The sequence below is a fragment of the Oreochromis aureus genome, linkage group 2 (genome assembly GCF_013358895.1).
Source record: "Oreochromis aureus strain Israel breed Guangdong linkage group 2, ZZ_aureus, whole genome shotgun sequence".
Classification (NCBI taxonomy): domain Eukaryota; kingdom Metazoa; phylum Chordata; class Actinopteri; order Cichliformes; family Cichlidae; genus Oreochromis; species Oreochromis aureus.
This window is the reverse complement of record NC_052943.1, coordinates 8,252,750-8,270,526: the sequence shown is the minus strand read 5'-3', so window position 1 is coordinate 8,270,526 and position 17,777 is coordinate 8,252,750. Positions and strand designations below refer to the sequence as shown.

At 41.1% G+C, this 17,777-nt stretch overlaps 3 protein-coding genes across 6 annotated transcripts; all 3 read left to right on the top strand.

Moving 5' to 3' along the window:
• Positions 1-1,511: 1,511 nt before the first annotated feature.
• LOC116324603 lies at positions 1,512-7,392 on the top strand. Its single transcript, XM_031745295.2, has 8 exons — positions 1,512-1,949; positions 2,174-2,306; positions 2,388-3,543; positions 3,744-3,874; positions 4,022-4,170; positions 4,411-4,565; positions 6,176-6,261; positions 6,389-7,392. The coding sequence occupies exons 1-8, from the start codon at positions 1,788-1,790 to the stop codon at positions 6,466-6,468; spliced, it is 2,052 nt and encodes a 683-aa protein (XP_031601155.1). The 5' UTR covers positions 1,512-1,787; the 3' UTR covers positions 6,469-7,392.
• Positions 7,393-8,010: 618 nt separating this feature from the next.
• Positions 8,011-11,875, top strand: gjb1b (gap junction protein beta 1b). 3 transcript variants are annotated; one of them, XM_031745303.2, is made up of 3 exons: positions 8,011-8,367; positions 8,909-8,977; positions 9,221-11,875. In XM_031745303.2, exon 3 carries the CDS (start codon positions 9,235-9,237, stop codon positions 10,060-10,062), a length of 828 nt encoding a protein of 275 aa, XP_031601163.1. In that variant the 5' UTR covers positions 8,011-8,367; positions 8,909-8,977; positions 9,221-9,234; the 3' UTR covers positions 10,063-11,875. The 3 variants fall into 3 exon arrangements, with proteins under 3 accessions (XP_031601163.1, XP_039472671.1, XP_039472682.1); XM_039616737.1 differs by having other exon boundaries at positions 8,845-8,977; XM_039616748.1 differs by lacking the exon at positions 8,909-8,977.
• Positions 11,876-12,290: 415 nt separating this feature from the next.
• Positions 12,291-16,040, top strand: LOC116324591 (gap junction alpha-3 protein-like). 2 transcript variants are annotated; one of them, XM_031745267.2, is made up of 2 exons: positions 12,291-12,553; positions 13,454-16,040. In XM_031745267.2, the coding sequence occupies exon 2, from the start codon at positions 13,478-13,480 to the stop codon at positions 14,561-14,563; it is 1,086 nt and encodes a 361-aa protein (XP_031601127.1). In that variant the 5' UTR covers positions 12,291-12,553; positions 13,454-13,477; the 3' UTR covers positions 14,564-16,040. The 2 variants fall into 2 exon arrangements, with proteins under 2 accessions (XP_031601127.1, XP_039472667.1); XM_039616733.1 differs by lacking the exon at positions 12,291-12,553 and adding an exon at positions 13,256-13,317.
• Positions 16,041-17,777: the final 1,737 nt, after the last annotated feature.

The window sequence follows — 17,777 nt, the reverse complement described above, 5'->3', positions numbered from 1 at the left end:
CCCCACCCACACGTTTCAGCTTCTAGATCAAGTAGCAGCTTGACAAGTTCAAGCAAAGAGCACTTGAAGAAAAGAACACTGTGTGGATAGCATTAGGTGTCAAACCATAGGAATGCAACAAGTAAATTGTATTCATTCTTCTTCTTGGTGTTGATAGTTACTGGCATTTAGACATTAGCAACAGCTTGCATGCAAACTTGCACGACTTTCTGTTTCTACCTCTACACCAGGGGTGCCAAACACATGGCCCCTGGGCCAGAATCAGACCGCCAAAGCTTCCATTCTGTCCAACTAGACAGACTTGGAAAAGAATTGAGAAAAAAGGACATAAATTTGGGACTTTTATCTGTATTTTCTATAAGTTTGACAGCTTTTCCTTCTGATAAGGACCTCCTCCGTAACCATTCATAACACACCAAAGTAACTAAATAATAGATTAACAGTTGAATTCAATATCTACAACTGAAATTTCTATCTTTTTATAGAGGGTCTACAGTTAGAAAGTCATAGTCTATTATATCCAGTACTTAGAATATGGACAGATTTCTTCCATTTAATACAGCAGCATTTTTTTATCGTATAGGAAAACAGAGATGTACTGTTTAAAATGTACTTCTTTTTTGTTATATGAAGATATCTGAGGAATTCAATGCATGGTTAAACTTTTTACGGACTATAGTGGGCTGCAGCCCACTATGTCAAATGAGCTTGACATCTGTCAAATGCTGTCTGATTTACAAAAAAAAAAGAAAAAAAATCTCAATTCTTTTAATTGTTAATTTCATTGGAAATGAAAAAAAACTCAAACATGCACTATGAAAGATGTCTGAAATGTATTTTTTATATCATTTTAAAAACAGATGTAGACCCAAAGTACTTTAGAGACAGGCACATTTAGTTCCAGGTCTAAAAAAAAAAAAGTTTCAAAATTCAGGGTGGTATCGATGATCCTGATCCGATACCGATACTTTGTACAAAACCTTAATTTTATATATCTGGTCATTTAACATGTACATGTTTGCTTGAACATTTCAACAAAAACATTCAACATTCACACTTTCCCTCATTGACAGTAGTGCTGTTCCACACTACAAATATTGGTATCGATCCAATACCAAGTAAATACAGGGCCGGGATTGGTTATTATTTGTTATTCAGGTAGCTAATTGGGGGAAGAGTAGTGTGCCACGAATTATCCTTTTAATCACCACTATATCACGGATTACTTTCCACAATAATTAGTTAATGCAACAAAACACACCTTTCAGCTTTTCATGTCTTTTGAAGCGGGGTTTTTGGAGACCTGGAATGGAAGTTTTTCTGTCTCTAAAGCACACAAAAAGGTTTGGACTTTCTTCATAGTGCATATTTGAGGTTTATTTTTTCCAAGGAAATAATTAACACAGTTCACCGGGCTACATACTGAATTCGAAGGATACAAGCAAAGTATCGATCCAATCCTGTTAGTATCGATCCGATACCAATACTAGTGTTGGTATCGACACTATCGATATTTGGATCGATCCATTCCGCCCACCTCTACCAGCGGGGGGCCTCTTCTCAAGATGGCGGCCTGTCCTTGGTGGAAGAAGGAGTGCGATACATTTTTATGACAACCGGGGTTTAAAGAAGAAACCGAGGTCAAAAAGTAGACTAAAAGGAATTGTTCCACTATGGTAATTTGCGGAACCTCCAAGAAAATCTATGAAAAGAAAAGGACCGTCAAAGTCAAGAATAATAACGCTAATTGGCTAGCTAACTAGCCGCTAACTAGCCACCAGTCATACATGCAGGGGGGCAGGGACGCCATGGCTCCTCACCAGCTGGCTGTCAGCCTCCAGTCGGCGCCCTCCATGATCTCCCAGAAAGTGCAGTTAACTTACCAGCTGTTCTTGCTGGAAAATGCCCGGAATAAACTTGAACAAGACCTTCGCAACTTCACCATCAAGGTAAAGCTAACTGGCAAGCAAGCGACTAATTAATGCATTTAGTTACATTAGCTGATATTGCTAAGACCAGTGGAAAAACCTACAGGGTGTTCGTCATTACAAAAACATGAAATATCAACTGACTGCCAAAATTGATTTCCTCTGAACTAATAAACACAATGTATGTGTTTTTTTTTTTTTTTTTTTAAATAAACCACACAAATTTCCCCGTTTTTTACAACCAGGCCTATAAAGATGTCCAAGGTTACCTGAATTCATCTTGTCCCAGGAGCTTGTTCAGTGATCTCTCAAAAGCTTTAGATGTGAAATGTCAAACAGTCGCAAAGGTTTCAGCTTTATTAAAGGACCTCACAGCTGGTAAGTTATAAATTAATCGTATAGCTACAGATGGATAAGTAACTGTATTAATAAACCTCTGCTGCCTGCTTTCCCCGTCAGACCCGCAGGTTTGTCTCCTTCCTAAAGTTAAAAATGGAGTCAGCGGAAATCGGATGCAGCAGCTTGGCGTCAAAGAGATTCAGATTACAGATGTTTTTAAGTTTGGGCCCATGTTAAAGAACTCACTGATGGCGAGCTCAATAGCAAAAGCAATCCAGGTACTGGGAGCCACGGTGTCTCTTCAGCAGCTACAACGCTTCCTCACCTCAAAGCCTGCAGCAGACTATCAGGACGACATGATATGCAGGCGTTCTTCGAGCCTCACCAGCACTGTTTTGGCTTCCAGTTGTGATTTTAAGGTTGAAGAAAAGCAGGTTGATTTTGAGGAGAAGAGCCAAGCGGATGCTGGGATTTTTCCACCTGTCACTGATGAGAGCCATGACAGAAGGGCAGAGAGGCCTCAAATACTTTTACCTCCCTTAAAAGCTGTTTTCCCCGAGCTCAGTAACCCAAAACCCATGAACACCACACCACTATTACACTGGAGATGTGAAGATGATGTCAAGGTGCAATACCAAAAACAAACATCCTCCCAGCTGCTGCACTTCCTCAGAGCAAAAGTTAAAAACATGGGTTCACTGGAGGTCACGGACATGGAGTGGGCTAAACGTCCATACACTTCAGATTTACAGCAGCCTGTGTCACCTACCATTACAACACAAAGAGACCAGTTCAGTCACGTTGTCACCGATCTGGTAGAAGTTCTTGCTCCAAAACCTTTGAATGCAAAGTTTGAAACCCAAGACCCAGTCTTCAGAGTGAAAAAAGCAGAGTCAAGTGGCTCTCTCATCTATAGTTGCGTGATTGCAACACAAACTGAACTCTGGGATATTGGAGACATCTTCGCAGAGGTAGTGGAGAGGGGCTCTGATCCTGGCCCCTTGGGAAGTGAAGACTGCCAAAATATAACTACTCTGCCAGAGATCGTGGGTGTGAATATCCACTGGAAACCCAGAAGTCCCAAGTGCACAGACCCTGAACATGATAACGGTTCTGATGGTGCGAAAATGGCAACAACCAGCAGTTTAAAGATTCCCGATTTCCAGATTCGAAGATTTGAAGAGACTGAGGTTGTGGTGTCTCACACTGTGAGTCCGAGCAACTTCTACATCCAGCAGGCAGACTCCCATGAGAAGCTACAGGCCTTTGCCACAGAGTAAGTTATTCAGCGCTGAGGCTAAACTTAAGTCTGCTTTTTCTCAGATTTTCCCGCTGATTCACTGATGACATTTTCAGAACTTAAAGAGCCATTTATGCCTTTTATTCATAACCGTTTTCTTTGTAGATTTTTTTTTTTTCTTTTTTAATAACCCACATGTTTCTGGTCATCATCATTATTATTTTCATTTGGCACAGCTGGAAAGCCAGTAATTCATATGCTGAGCAGAACTGCATTCCAGATATTGGAACCGTAGTAATGGGTTGGTTCGCCGAGCGAGAACAATGGTGCAGGAGCCAGGTGATAAAGATATGTGGAGTGAGCAGAGGTGGGTTCTGTCGTTGTATTGAAATGTTTTTGCAGATGTATGCCTCTAGATGGTAGCAGTGTCACTTTGTTTTGCTGGTAGCCACTTGGGAATGTCACACTGGATTTTTTGTCTTGCTTTGTATACTCTCTGTCTTTTGGATGTAAGATGGTGCTGGGACAGAGACATCCATCAAGGTGGAAGTGAAAAGGTTGGACTATGGTGACACTGCCTGTCTGTCACTGTCAAATATAAAGGAGCTGACCCCTGAAATGGCTACTGTACCACTTCAGGCTGTGCAGGTTTCACTGGCTAATGTAAGTGGATTTACAGTCTTCCACCTGCATGGACACTTAAAAATCTTCAGAGAGAGTCATACGGACTGTCCCTGTCAGAATTTGCATACATGAAAATGGTTAAAAAGCTGTGCTGTGAGAGTGTGGGCTTAATTATTTGCATTTGTCCACTATTAGTCACAGCGTTATCTGTTACTTGGTGAGAAAAGGAAATGAATTATCTCAGTTCATGGTATTTTGTGTGTATTTCCTACCCCTTAGGTGATGCCTGTGAATGGGAGAGATTGGTCTGAAGAGGCAGTCGGCTGGTTCAAAGCGACTGTGCACAACAGGACCCTCTATGCTAGGCTGTACCAACAGGAAGGCAAAGTTACAGTCGAGCTGTTCATGGAGAAGGGAAAGCTCGGAGCCATGAGGTAGCGAAACATAAAACACAGTCAATTAATTGTGACATAAAAAATTTTAGTGGACAGAATTTGAACAGTAAAAAAATTATTAGGTCACCATTAAATATTTTATCGGTACAAGCAATGTAATTTCTTAAATGAAGAAGTAGCATGGTGACTGTATAGTAGTGTGAAAAAGTCTTGAGCCACAACTCGTTTCTTTCTTCCTTTCCTTTCATGTATTTTGCTAGGAAAACAGGTTCAGCAGTTTGTTGAAACATATTCAAACATACCTGGAAATGCTGGAAATAAGACAAAAACAGAGTTTGCACAAGTCTAACAAATTTCAAAATCAGTATTTGGAACGATCACTTATAATTTTGAATGCAGCCTGAACTCTTAGGCAGCTTTCTTGTCACTTCTTTAGATGGTTTCAGTAGTAGTTCTCCAGGCTTCTTGAAGGACATTCAGCACTCTTCTTTTGAAGTTGGCTGGCTTTTTGTTCTGTCAAGATGATCCCACACTGCTTCAGTAATCTGCTCTGAGGCAGCCAGTCCATTACTGACTGCGGTTTTCTATCCAGGTATCCTTTTACTGTATTAGCAGTGACATTGGGATTATTGTCATGCTGATTGGCCATCTTCAGTTGGATGCTTTGCAGATGGCATTGCATGGTGGTGGATCAAAATCTTAACAGTACTCATCAGTCTTGACAAGATCTCCAGTACCTCTGGCTGAAACTCCTTATTCTATTTCCTCTGTTAAGCTGGGTTTATTTATTTATTTATTTGTTTATTTATTCATTTATTTATTTAAATAAATATAAGTTGGCTTGGCTTGAATTGGAACCTCAAACCATGACAGCACCTCCATGTTTTACAGATGAATGAAGGCACACACTGCTGTACCTCTCTCCTGACCACCTCTGTGCACATTGATATTGATTTGAACCAGAAGTTTCATCCTCATAAGACCTGTTGCCACAGATTTTGCCTGCTGCTACTTCTTTTGTCCTCCTCTTGTACCGTTTGCCCAGAATCTTTTGAGGAAACACTGCACTCCATGCTGAGATATGCTAAGTTTTAAGTTCATAGCTCTTCAGGAATCACCTTGTTGATGCAAAAATATTATTATGCCTGTGAAACTGTTGTCTTTGGCATTTTTCATAGAGTCAGCAAAAGAAATGGGAAAACATGAACAGGCAACTTGCTGCTAATAATAAGGGATTAAAGATAAAACGTAAAACTGGTCTTTAACACAGAAAGTAGGTTACGTTTTCTTTTTCTTTTTTTTTTAATGCTCGACTCATTCGAAGGCCACAGTGTTGGGTGGCTTAACAAATGTTCCTCTTAAAATGAGCAAAAAAGCAGCAAGTGGTCAAAGAAACATTTTGTTGTCCAGGCTTTCAGAAAGTTTTTCAAATTTGGGTGGCTCAAGAGTTTTGCACGGCACTGTTTATCTGTTTGTGCCACAACTAGGCAAAATACAATTATCTACTCTACATTCAAAAAGGACCAATAAATAATGATCAAATATGTGGTCCTCTGGCTAAGTTGCGCAAGTCGTCTGGGAATAGCAACGTTTTTGTCTTTCTGGTAAATATTAGTAACTTTATGAACACACTTAACACATCATTTCAGGAGGGGTGCTTCAATGTCTTTGAGACTGGCCCAAAATGGACACGCCATCCACAGCAAACTTAAGAAGACTAGTCTCATTAAAAGAAGTAAGTTGCAATATATTTTAAAAATGCTTTTTCTCTTAGAGTCCACACTACACTAATATACTTCGTTGCGGTGTTTTATTCCTCTGTGTCTATGTTGATATTCACAATCTTCCGTTTTGTTTTGTAGACAGTGTTCAGCTTAAAGCCCAGAAACAGGACTCTGACTGGGAGAAGTATCTCATATCATGCTACACTCAAAGGAAGTAGTTCAGGTGTGTGTGTGTGTGTGCGTGTGTGCGTGCGTGTGTGTGTGTGTGCGTGCATGTGTGTGTGTGTGTGTGTGAGAGATTATGTTGGTATCCTTTTATCCTATTTGAATGATTGCACAACCAGTACTAAAGTTAAAATGCAAGCTTACTGTACCATGCAGCTCGAACATATAGTGTATACCAACATTGTTTATAGTGTAAAACCTAAACGAGTAAAATGTTTGAATGAGGAACAAAAATATTCCGTTTAGACTGACCATCTGTGTGCAACATACAGTGGACTGAGTTGTCGCCAACTTGAAAGGCTATACAAAGTTGAAAGGTATTTGGGGAAAAAATTAAATGTAGATTTATAAAGGATTGACTGGACTAGTACACATTAAGTCGTGTGTGTGTGTGTGTGTGTATATATAAGCTATTTTGTGTATTTTTAGTTCATACAGTTAGAGCTGGAAAACTGTTTCAACTAAGCATACATTTATGTTCTCTCTAAGATGACTAAACGGGAAATTTCTTTCATCTTTTGTATCTCAAGCTTTTCTTCTTTATGTAAAGGGAAAGGATACAAAACTAGTTTTGCTTGTTTTATTTTGACTATGTAATTTGAAGATATTGGTTAACCTGTTCCCTTTCCTAGGTTTAAAAACAGAACTGTATTTCAAGTCCTGATTATTTTTAGCCACTAGACGGTGCCAGCTCAGTCTGATTACCCGCTCTCTATTAAGTTGTATTCCTATCTATATTATTACCTTATCTGCATGCTACAACAGGTCTTTTTTGGTTTTGTTTTTTAAATGTATAATTTTTCTTTGATAATCATCACTGAAAAGCTTTACTGACTTGATTATATTGTTCTTATGCAATGGCAAACTTATCTTTATTTTTGCATATTTGCCTTTGAAATAAAAATGTGTTCTCTACAATTGTACATTTGTGTTTCTTCCTTGTGTAGAGAAAATGTAAATGAGGTGCAGTTCATTCAGATTATTAGCAGGCCACCCAAACCCTCCCACTACACTGTCAGAAGTGACGGTACGGCCTGTGAGTGACGCAGAAAAGCTCACGGCACAGTGAGCCGCTGTGTGTCATCTGACTGTACATGACAAACGACCACGTTGTGTTGCTGTAAATTATGGTTTCTACTGTTACAGGGAAGGGGGTGTGACCACAACTAACCTGTTGACAGTGCTATGTAAATAATAACTTTTAATATGAACCATTTCAGATTGTTTCAGGGTGTGCGCATTTGGTAACATGCTATATTAGACTTAACTGAACTAACCTGCATTAATATATTCTGGATTAATATATTCTTGTGCCAGTATAGTCGGAATTAAAAAGTCTATATAACATCAAAAATTAAGGCTGTATTTTATTTTTAAAGTGCAAATGACAATTTAATCAAGTCATCAATCTTTTAAAGTGCTGTAGCATTCAAATTTAGCCACTCCATTAGACTGTGCAATAGTTGCCTAGTTCATATATAATCTGGATGAATTCGTAAACCTGTTAATGTCGCAGCGGCAGTGACTCGGGTCAAGAGCGTCCTTCACTTCCCTGCCCATCCAAGCACAATAAATAATGTGGCAGGCTGAGGCCTTTTGTGTCCACACAGATTCTTTCTTTTGCCCCGGGGTAGGCGGAAATCGAGGCGTTTGATCTGAATTCTGAAAGAGTCTTGTTGCAGCCCCATAAAGGGAGCCATTGTATGTAAATAGTTTATATAAGAGCATATGACCGCTACGGTGCAGGGCAGTGGCTAGTGGCGGAGGAATGATTAGCATTTTCCGAACGCATGGTGTTCTCAGTCCAGCCTTTTGGCTCGCTAAAAAACACAAAATTTGAATTTATTTCTTCCCATTTTGTACACATTTTTGTGTACCACCAGCAGCTGAAGGTAAAAATCCATGTTCTCTCCTTTCTAATTGTTTTATACTAACATTCAGTGAGAGGTTGGAAAAAGAGGTTGGATTTGGCGTGAGTGATGACTGACATGCCCCAGTGACTTGACTTGGCAAATACTTGGCATGCTTACGGTCTCATCATCATTCCCTTTATGGTAGCAATGTTTTACTGAATATTTTAAGATGTGTTTAAGGCAAATCTCAAAGAACATAGCTATTCTCAAACAATAGAGATCTCTCAAGGAAAAAAAGGAAAGCTTCAATGAGATGCATGTCTTGCTGGTTCCTTGGAGAAATTTGCTGGCAGTCTGTCAGTCTGTCTGCAGCTGGGCTGTAAGCCAGCCTGGGAGTAGAGTATTAATACAGGACGAGCGTATCACGTGGTTCTGCAAATGTTTTGCAATTGGTTTCAACCTGTTGCGTCTTCTGACGGTGCATGGTGGTAGGCCATCGCCCCTGTTTTTATACAGCCGTCAGGCTACTTGGCAATTCTTGTCTGTTGTTCCTGACTGCCAAATCCAGCTTGATGCTCAGGTCATACCTCAAGATGGTCATCTTTGGACCCGGTGCTGCTTACGCCGCTTGCACCGCCGGCTGAGCCTGGTAAACCTCTAACTACTCATGTTACACCAGTTAGATTTTTTCTGAAATGCTAAGTTTTATTTGCAGTTATAGTCTAAAGACCTTATTTAACTGGCAAGCCATTGTGACTTCATGCCAGTGATAAAAAAGGGGGAGTAAATGTTCCTAGTAATTCGCATTTTGGGGGATTTTTAGATGCAAAGCATCCCACACATGTAACTGCCTACACCTGTAAAAACTTATATTAATCCCTTTTTTCCCCAGACCTGGAGTCGAAAATGAACTGGGGGTCCTTTTATGCCGTGATCAGCGGCGTAAACAGGCACTCTACTGGCATCGGACGCGTCTGGCTGTCTGTCATCTTCATCTTCCGCATCCTGGTCCTGGTGGTTGCTGCGGAGAGCGTCTGGGGCGATGAAAAGTCTGGCTTCACCTGCAACACCCAGCAGCCCGGCTGCAATAGCGTCTGCTACGACCAGTTCTTCCCAATTTCGCACATCCGCCTGTGGGCGCTCCAGCTCATCCTGGTCTCCACCCCTGCACTCTTAGTGGCCATGCACGTAGCCCACCGAAGGCACATCGACAAGAAGATCCTGAAGAGGGCAGGCCGCAGTAGTCCCAAAGAGCTGGAAAATATCAAGAACCAGAAGTTTCAGATCACAGGCGCCCTGTGGTGGACATACATGATCAGTATCATCTTTAGAATCATCTTCGAAGTGGCTTTTCTCTACATCTTTTACTTGATCTATCCTGATTTTAAGATGGTGCGTTTGGTGAAATGTGACTCCTTCCCTTGCCCCAATACGGTGGACTGCTTTGTCTCCAGACCGACAGAAAAGACCATATTCACTGTGTTCATGCTGGCAGTGTCTGCGGTGTGTGTGCTGCTCAACCTGGCAGAGGTGGTGTACCTCATAGGCAGGGCCTGCAAACGGTCCTTCCGCAGCCCTGAAGACGAGTCAAAATTACCGTGGATAAGCCAAAGATTGTCCACTTACAAGCAAAATGAAATCAATCAGCTGATAGCAGATCATTCCCTCAAGTCTAAGTTCACTGTGACCAAAAAGAGCCCAGCCGAGAGGGGTGAGAGGTGTTCTGCTTTCTGAGACTCTCTTGAACTAATAAGCAGTAACCTCACCTGACCATGTACTATCTCATGCATACTGTCTATTAGGTCAATTTCAGCTCTTTGACTATTTATTTATATATAATTTAGTCAGTAGATCTTAGATTCTTGTTTTTATCTGTTCATTTTTACTCACAAATGTTGGCTGCTGTTCTCGCCTAAACTATTTAGAGTCTGTAGTGAAAGTTTAAAGACCAAACTGGTGCTTAAGAACATTTTAGCTCATTTACTGCAAATCCAAGGTGGCTACTGTTACAGTACAACCTTTGTTTTTCTTTTTTCTGGTTTCCACAATGCTTCTGAAGGCTTCCTTTATATTATTTTTTAGTATAAATAGCAGTTTGTCAAGGTATTGACAAGCTTGGGCTGACCATGAGTATGATGCCTTGTTTTTGTAACAGCTGTATTGTTGTTGCTGCTCAGTATTCTTAGAAGAATCAAAATAGGTGTACTGATTGTTGTAGAATATGAGCAATTTAAAACATACCAGTTATAAATGGTGCAAAAAGTCTGCAATATACAGATTGCTGTTTGGAAAAGGGTTGTAATCTGTACATAAATCCACACCATAGCAGATCTTTTGATACTGAAATTTAAGGAAATTGTGCACGCCACAATTCCAAACTAAACAAACGAAAACACGCAACAGTAAAAGTCAGCCGCAATGCTCTGAAACATCGGTTTGGTCCTTTAAAAATCAGGGGTTATTGAAGCAGTTGAAATGCTGGATGAGAAATTCAAAAAATGAAACCATTCAAAGTTCGTGCATGTATAGGAAAGCACATATAAATGGGTAAAATGACTTTAACAGCTGTTAACAGTATAGTGGTTAGATTTTATTGGATGGTCACTGATTTATTCTAAACTTTGTGTAGCCGCTTGTTGCTACAGTTGGTGCTAGAAAATAAATTTTCAATAAAAACAAACAAACAATGAAATACTGTCCAAACATGACTGCCATGTCATCACCGGTGCCTGTAAGCCACAGTGTTGAAACCAGCTACCTAATATCATGCCATCAAAAGAGCTCAAATGCATTGAAGAATGGAACTTTGCATGGACTGTGTGAAGTTGTGTATCTGGGGAGTTTGGAGGCCAGTTTACTACCTTGATCTGTTGTGTTCAGATGGTCGCACTCTCACATATGCAAAGAAGTTTCTATGGAGAACACTGTTTTGTAAGGATGTTCAACCATCAGTGGTTTTAATATTGTGGCTTCTACAGGTGTGTTCACTTTGACTTGTCGGTAAACCTTCATCCATTTTCAGCTTCTAATGCCCTAAAGTTAAAGATGTCTGTGTTATTCCTTTCCGCTTGTCTGCAGAGGTACCTCAGCTTAGAATTTGTCCAGTCTCATTACTGCAGATATATCCTTGAGTTAGAATACCTTTCCTTACTTTTCGTCTTTGTAAAATTTTCTTCCAGTTGGTTTAAATAAATGTTTGCAATTGACGTACTGTTTAACAGACCCTAGTATTAACCATCATGATATATTAGTGAACATCTCACTTGTCCTGTAAATGTAAATAAAATGTAAAATAGCTGTTTATACAAATCTTTTGCCATGTGTGCGTGTAACATACAAAAAACCCTTTCTAAATGCACGTGTAGCAGTTTACATCCAGGTAATCAATCCAGATAAACTGTACAATGGGTTGAAACCGTGTACATTGTGGATTATGAAGAAATAAACTGGCAGATAATATGAGATTATTTAGCAAACATGCAGTGTCTTGTTTCTTTGAGTACCTGATGAAATAATGAAATATGTCTGAAGTGAGTTGTTGTGTTTAGTAGCTAGGATTTTAACTCATTGAAACTCAGCTTTTTTTAAATAAATAAATGAATTTACCCCTTCCTGTCACTGTGATTTGGAACTTCAGGATGCCAGTAGTTGTTCATCTCAAAATCATTCCTGCACCACCACCATCCCATCTCCACCCCCATGATAGGAAAAGAGACCCTTGTGATATATTTAGATCTCGGGAACACTTGTGGCCAGACAGACTTAACAGACAAGATCATTGGCCAGCTGCCCTGTCACTCGCCGTAGCATGCGAGCAGGGGTTTGTTTAATAGTTTACACTGGACAGTGCACACCGTGCCAAATTTAACCAAAGGGGGAGGGAGGGTCAAGGGAGGGGAGGTTGGTTGGTTGGTTCTTTGGTTGAGTGTGTGTGGATATGTGTGCTGTGGCCGGCTAAAGACCCCTGGGCCTGGATTCTGATTTCTGCGCGAGTTGTATTTGAAGACGGAAGACTGAGTCACTGAGCTCGTCGGCGTGGAACTGAGTTTGTGGCTCGCTAGAGTCTGCTTTTCCTGTCCATTCAAGGGCATTGTTGGGGGTCCTAAGATCAGCGTTGCACTGAAGGCCAGTCAGCAAAGCAGTGAGGCCTCATGGACCCTGCCAGACGTGGGAAGCTTTGCCACAGAGGATGTATGAGCTGACACTGTGACTTTCTCCAGTAAATGTGAGTTTTCTGTGATTTTTTTGTGAACTTTATGCTTTACGGACTGAAATATTTGTTTCTTCAGGAGTTTAAATTATAGTCCTAAACCTAAGTTAACTGGTTTAACTGGCACCTTAAATGTTGCATGCTGTGGCCAAAAGCTGTAAGTGCAGGTTTACAGCTGCCTTATGTGAGCACACAAGTTGAAGTTGTTTCACTTCTTTTTTCCCCGAATAATGGCATTATTTTCCATTTTAATGTGGGATCACACACTGTGGGTTGGGGGTCCCATATTTAAATTACTGTCCAATCTGCGAATGTTGGTGCTGGCTCCCTCAGCGTCAACCCACCTGCCACATTTCAACACTTGAATTCATCCTCCAGAGCAGCATACCTTCTACTTCCACTCTTACTACTGTATAGTCCATTCATCAGAAGCAGAATCTATTTAAAACCTAATGTGTCACAGGAGCTGACAGCTCCAACATTACTCAACTGTTTCTAATTTGCACTCCCACCACATCTGCCCGGTGTTTGATTTCACTTCGTGTGGCTCGTGTTGCCATGGCGTGGGTCATGAAGGCCAGGAGCCGCAGAATCATGTCTGAAACCTGCCTTCCTCCTGTCCACACTTGCCAAATATATACCGTCCCAAAGTAAATATAATCCTGTTTGCATCCACGCGGATAAGACCACTACCTGCTCAGTGGCGGTCGCCCATTTGGACACTCAGTTAGCAGCTTGGCTCCTGAAAGACTTGGTTGTTCTGGTCTCTGCTGGACTTGGTAAGAGAATTTTTAGTCATCAGGAAGGATGAGGCGTAAGCTCAAGATTAGTTTTACTGTAGTCATTTCATCTTTGTTGCTGTGTACAACAGTCTATAGATGAAATGACTGATTTCTGTTTTCAAATCCTCTGTAGTCCTAGATCTGACCTCTCACAGCCATGGGGGATTGGAACCTGCTGGGAAAGCTCCTGGAAAAAGCCCAGGAGCACTCCACCGTCGTGGGGAAGGTGTGGCTCACTGTCCTGTTCATCTTCCGCATCCTGATCCTGAGTGCTGCGACAGAGAAGGTGTGGGGCGACGAGCAGTCGGGCTTCACCTGCGACACCAAGCAGCCTGGTTGCGAGAACGTATGCTACGACATCACTTTCCCCATATCTCACGTCCGGTTCTGGGTGCTGCAGATAATCTTTGTATCCACACCGACTCTCATATACCTGGGGCACATTCTTCATCTTGTCCGGATGGAGGAAAAGCAGAAGGAGAAAGAAAAGGAGAGAGAAAAGGAGCACAGTCATCAATCAGACAAACAGACTCTCATTGTGGATGTGAAGCACAAGAAGGCTCTGATAAGAGACAATAAGGGACGAGTGCGCCTGCAGGGGGAGCTCTTGCGCACATATGTCTTCAATGTGATCTTCAAGATGCTGTTTGAGGTGGGCTTCATCGTGGCCCAGTACTTTTTGTACGGCTTTGAGCTCAAACCCATGTACACATGTGACAGACCCCCCTGCCCCAATGTGGTTAACTGCTACATATCCCGCCCCACAGAGAAAACCATCTTCATCATCTTCATGCTTGGAGTGGCCTCTGTGTCTCTGTTCCTCAACCTCATAGAGATGTACCATCTGGGTTTTACCAAGTGCCGCCAGGGCATCACCTTCAGGAGGCGCAACCAGTCCCATGAGAGTATCTCCAAGGAGCCCGGCGAGACTGCAGTGCCGTTTGCCCCAAGTTACGATGACTACTTCCACGGGCACCGCCAAGTCCAGCCCGCTTACCCGCCAGTGCCCTGCTACACCGCGGCCACAGACTCGTCCTTCCACCCCTACCACAGCAAGGCAGCCTACAAACAGAACAAGGACAACTTGGCGGTGGAGAGGAGCAGCAGCAGCAAGCCAGAGGAATGTGACCTGAAAGGAAAGAAGGGAGCAGGATCTGCCCCTGGGTCACCTACGCAGGCCAGGCCTGGCCACAGTGCCAAACACAGCAACAACAAGACTAGAATAGACGATCTGAAGATATGAGGAGGTTTATGTTTCTCTGAGGGGTCTTAAAATGTGCGAGGGGATCATATGTTGCTTGGAAGTGTTCATACATGCCAAACTGACTCCCCTCTTCAAGATGGCACTGCTTTGACTCATTCCAGCTTAGAGGGGAGTAGTATTTACAGGGCACAGAGAGAAGCCTGAAATGGAACCACAAAAAAACAGCAACAACATTTCTGCTAAACTTTCACAATAAAGGAAATTCTGCTTCTTTATATGTGGAGAAAAAAAGCTGGATCTCACTTCAGACTGTAGCATTAAATGTTAGATACTAGTCTGTCGCTGCGGCAACAGACTAGTTTTTGTATCTGTGTTTTCTAAGTTGTGTTGACTGGTATGAATCTTTCCACCATTCAGAGAGAGTCTGCTCAGGTTTACAGTGAGCTCGTCTTTATTTTTCTCAACGTGTGAAAAATCTAGAATTCAGGGCTAGAACTTGCTCAGCACTGACCTGACCTCATTCGTTGAAATCAGATAGGGAGAAAAGTTAAATTTAACTCCCTTTAAATGTTTTGAGGTCATCATCTAGCATAGTTCACTTGCTTAGACTTGAAGTAAGGAGTTGTGCAATACCTGACAATTTATTGGAGGCTTGAACTGCTGTTACTAATTCCAGAGTGCGCCTCAAAAACAGATATTGTACGGGTCTCAGGAGTTCCCACATTTGTACTGTCTCTTTACTTTTTTTAACTGGGGCAGCCAGAAAGTAGGTAATGAAAAGCATGTCGATTGGTTTATTCTTGTTCATGTCTGGATTTGTGGCGTTTGTTTGCTTTGAAGCACTTCATGACAACCTTGTTTGCAAACCTGCTTGAAATAAATTGTCTTAAATTTGCACTTCATTTTGTGATTTATCACACTGCAACTATTGATATGTCATAACCCTGGTGATAATACATGAAAACCAGCTGTAATATTGGCACACGCAGAAGCTGAAATGCAGCGCAGCTCTGAAGGCTTCTCTGAAAACGATCACACTGTTAACGAACACGGGGTCTCTGAAATTAGGACATGCCACGTGTTGTTTGACTCATCATTTCAACGTGTTTAAAACGGACATGTTGAAGCGAGAATAAACACGTGGAAAGTCTTTGCTGTCTGCGTGTCCTTCGCATGCACATCTTATACTCGTCTGTGCCAAGAAGGCACACATCGCTGGCATGGAAACCTTGAAACTCATAGCATGTACATCATGAGGAAGCACCCTTGTGACTCAGTGCTTGATGCCTCAAGGAGTTCATCCATCCATTTTCTTCAGCTTATCCATCCGGGTGTCATTGTAGTGTTTTCTAGATTCATCTAAATATCAGTAGTACTGATACCAATACTTATATCGGTATGAGATCCATACGAGCATGATAGGATCTTTACTGTGTTATAAAAATGTCTGAACCCTTTTTGTCTTGACTGTCACGTCTGTTTTATTTATAGCCTACAGCGCATTTAAAGAAAAGTCAACCCAAAGTGCACATTTACATTTTAGGTGTCCATAAAAAAATTTAAAAATCTTTTCAAAATAAAATAAAAGTTGAAAGGTGTGATTTGTTGTGTCAGATAACTTTTGTGGAAATAAAAAAATCACAGTGATCATTAAATGATGTGACAGAATTTCCTCACATTAATGATGATTATATTATATGTCCATCCATCCATCCATCATGACATATCCTTTTATCATGAGGGGCGCTGGAGCCTATCCCAGCTGTACATAACCTGCAGTTATATTATATATTATATGTATATTATATATATATCAGAGGGCTACAGTTTCTCAGTTTCTATCTGCAATGAGCAAAGACTGGACATACTAGACTATACTTGTGTCTGTTGTGGTGCCAAGCACAATATGCTTCACATCCCTCGTGTGTTATTTGTGAAAACACATAATAGCACAACAGACTAAAGAGTCAGCTTTATCAATCAATAAGTCAGTCTTTAAAAAATATTCCACCCATCTTTGGAAATGAAGATAAAAAATGGAGGTGATATTGAAATAAAAATGTGACCATATTTGAGAGAGAAGCATTAAAAAAAATAAGAAGAAAAAAATGACAGATGGAGAGAAACGAGTGCACCTTGAAATGAAATCCTTCTGCGGGGCTTCACTTTCACCATCAGATTGTTGGACTGTGAGATGTCCAGTGTAGCACATTTTTGGACATATTCAGCACATTCTGATAAATTATCTACAGCCATAAAAGTTCAGTCTGTTACATAAAGCATAAATAACCTAAGAGTGGCGCTTTAATCTGTTTCCTGCTTCACAAAAATAAAAGCATCCATGAAACACATTTCTTGGACAAAACTGCGTTATTTCTAATATCCCGGGAGGTTTTGATAAATGTAGCATGACCACCAAGGACAACAAAACATATGGTTATTTTAATTGGGTGATGGCCCAAAATATTATGCTACTGATTAAAAAGGAATCAAAGCACTTATGTCTGTCATTATATGTGTGTTATTAATACTTTCTTTGTTTCACATGATCTCTGTTTAATATAACAAAAGAAATTAACGACTAAAAGTATACAGAGGTGTGCTGTGATTGTAAATTGAAAGAACTGCTATACATGACAGCTGGGATAGGCTCCAGCTCAACTGCTGGCTGGCTGGATGGATGGATGGATGGCTGGCTGGATGGATGGCTGGCTGGCTGGATGGCTGGATGGATGGATGACTTATTTCACTTAAAGGTTTGTCCATTTTCAAATCCCCCAAACACCACAGCAGGATTCACATCTTGTTTTTGACTCAGTTCCAGATTCCAGAGACATCCACTGATAGATTTCCTTGTGCACTTAGCATTATTATCCTTTCTAAAGGTCCACTTCCTGTTAAGTTTTGGCTCATGGACAAATGGCTTTGCATTATATTCAAGCACTCTTTAATGTGATGCAGAATGTACACAGGTGAATCAGTAAGTGCTATATGTCCTGTCCCTGAGTCAGCAAAGTCACCCTGAATCACATTTTTACCGCCATTTTTCACAGCTGGTTTGCAGTTCCGCTACTGAAAAGACAACTTTGGCCTTTGTCAAGCATACTGTTACAGTTAGAGAACATAATAGTTATTATACCTCTATGTTAGCTGTAAAAGTGGCTCTTTTTTTGTTTTCCTGAAAGACTTCATATTCTGGTCATCTATTTCTGATTGTAGCTACATGCACTATGACACTACAGCTTGCAAGAGT

Excerpts from the sequence above, each read along its gene's own strand:
- LOC116324603 (XM_031745295.2), top strand. The coding sequence starts at position 1,788 with ATGCAGGGGGGCAGGGACGCCATGGCTCCTCACCAGCTGGCTGTCAGC. Across the intron at positions 2,307-2,387 it reads ATTAAAGGACCTCACAGCTG|ACCCGCAGGTTTGTCTCCTT; the intron begins GTAAGTTATAAA and ends TTTCCCCGTCAG. Across the intron at positions 4,171-4,410 it reads TGCAGGTTTCACTGGCTAAT|GTGATGCCTGTGAATGGGAG; the intron begins GTAAGTGGATTT and ends CCTACCCCTTAG.
- gjb1b (XM_039616748.1), top strand. The coding sequence starts at position 9,235 with ATGAACTGGGGGTCCTTTTATGCCGTGATCAGCGGCGTAAACAGGCAC.
- LOC116324591 (XM_031745267.2), top strand. The coding sequence starts at position 13,478 with ATGGGGGATTGGAACCTGCTGGGAAAGCTCCTGGAAAAAGCCCAGGAG.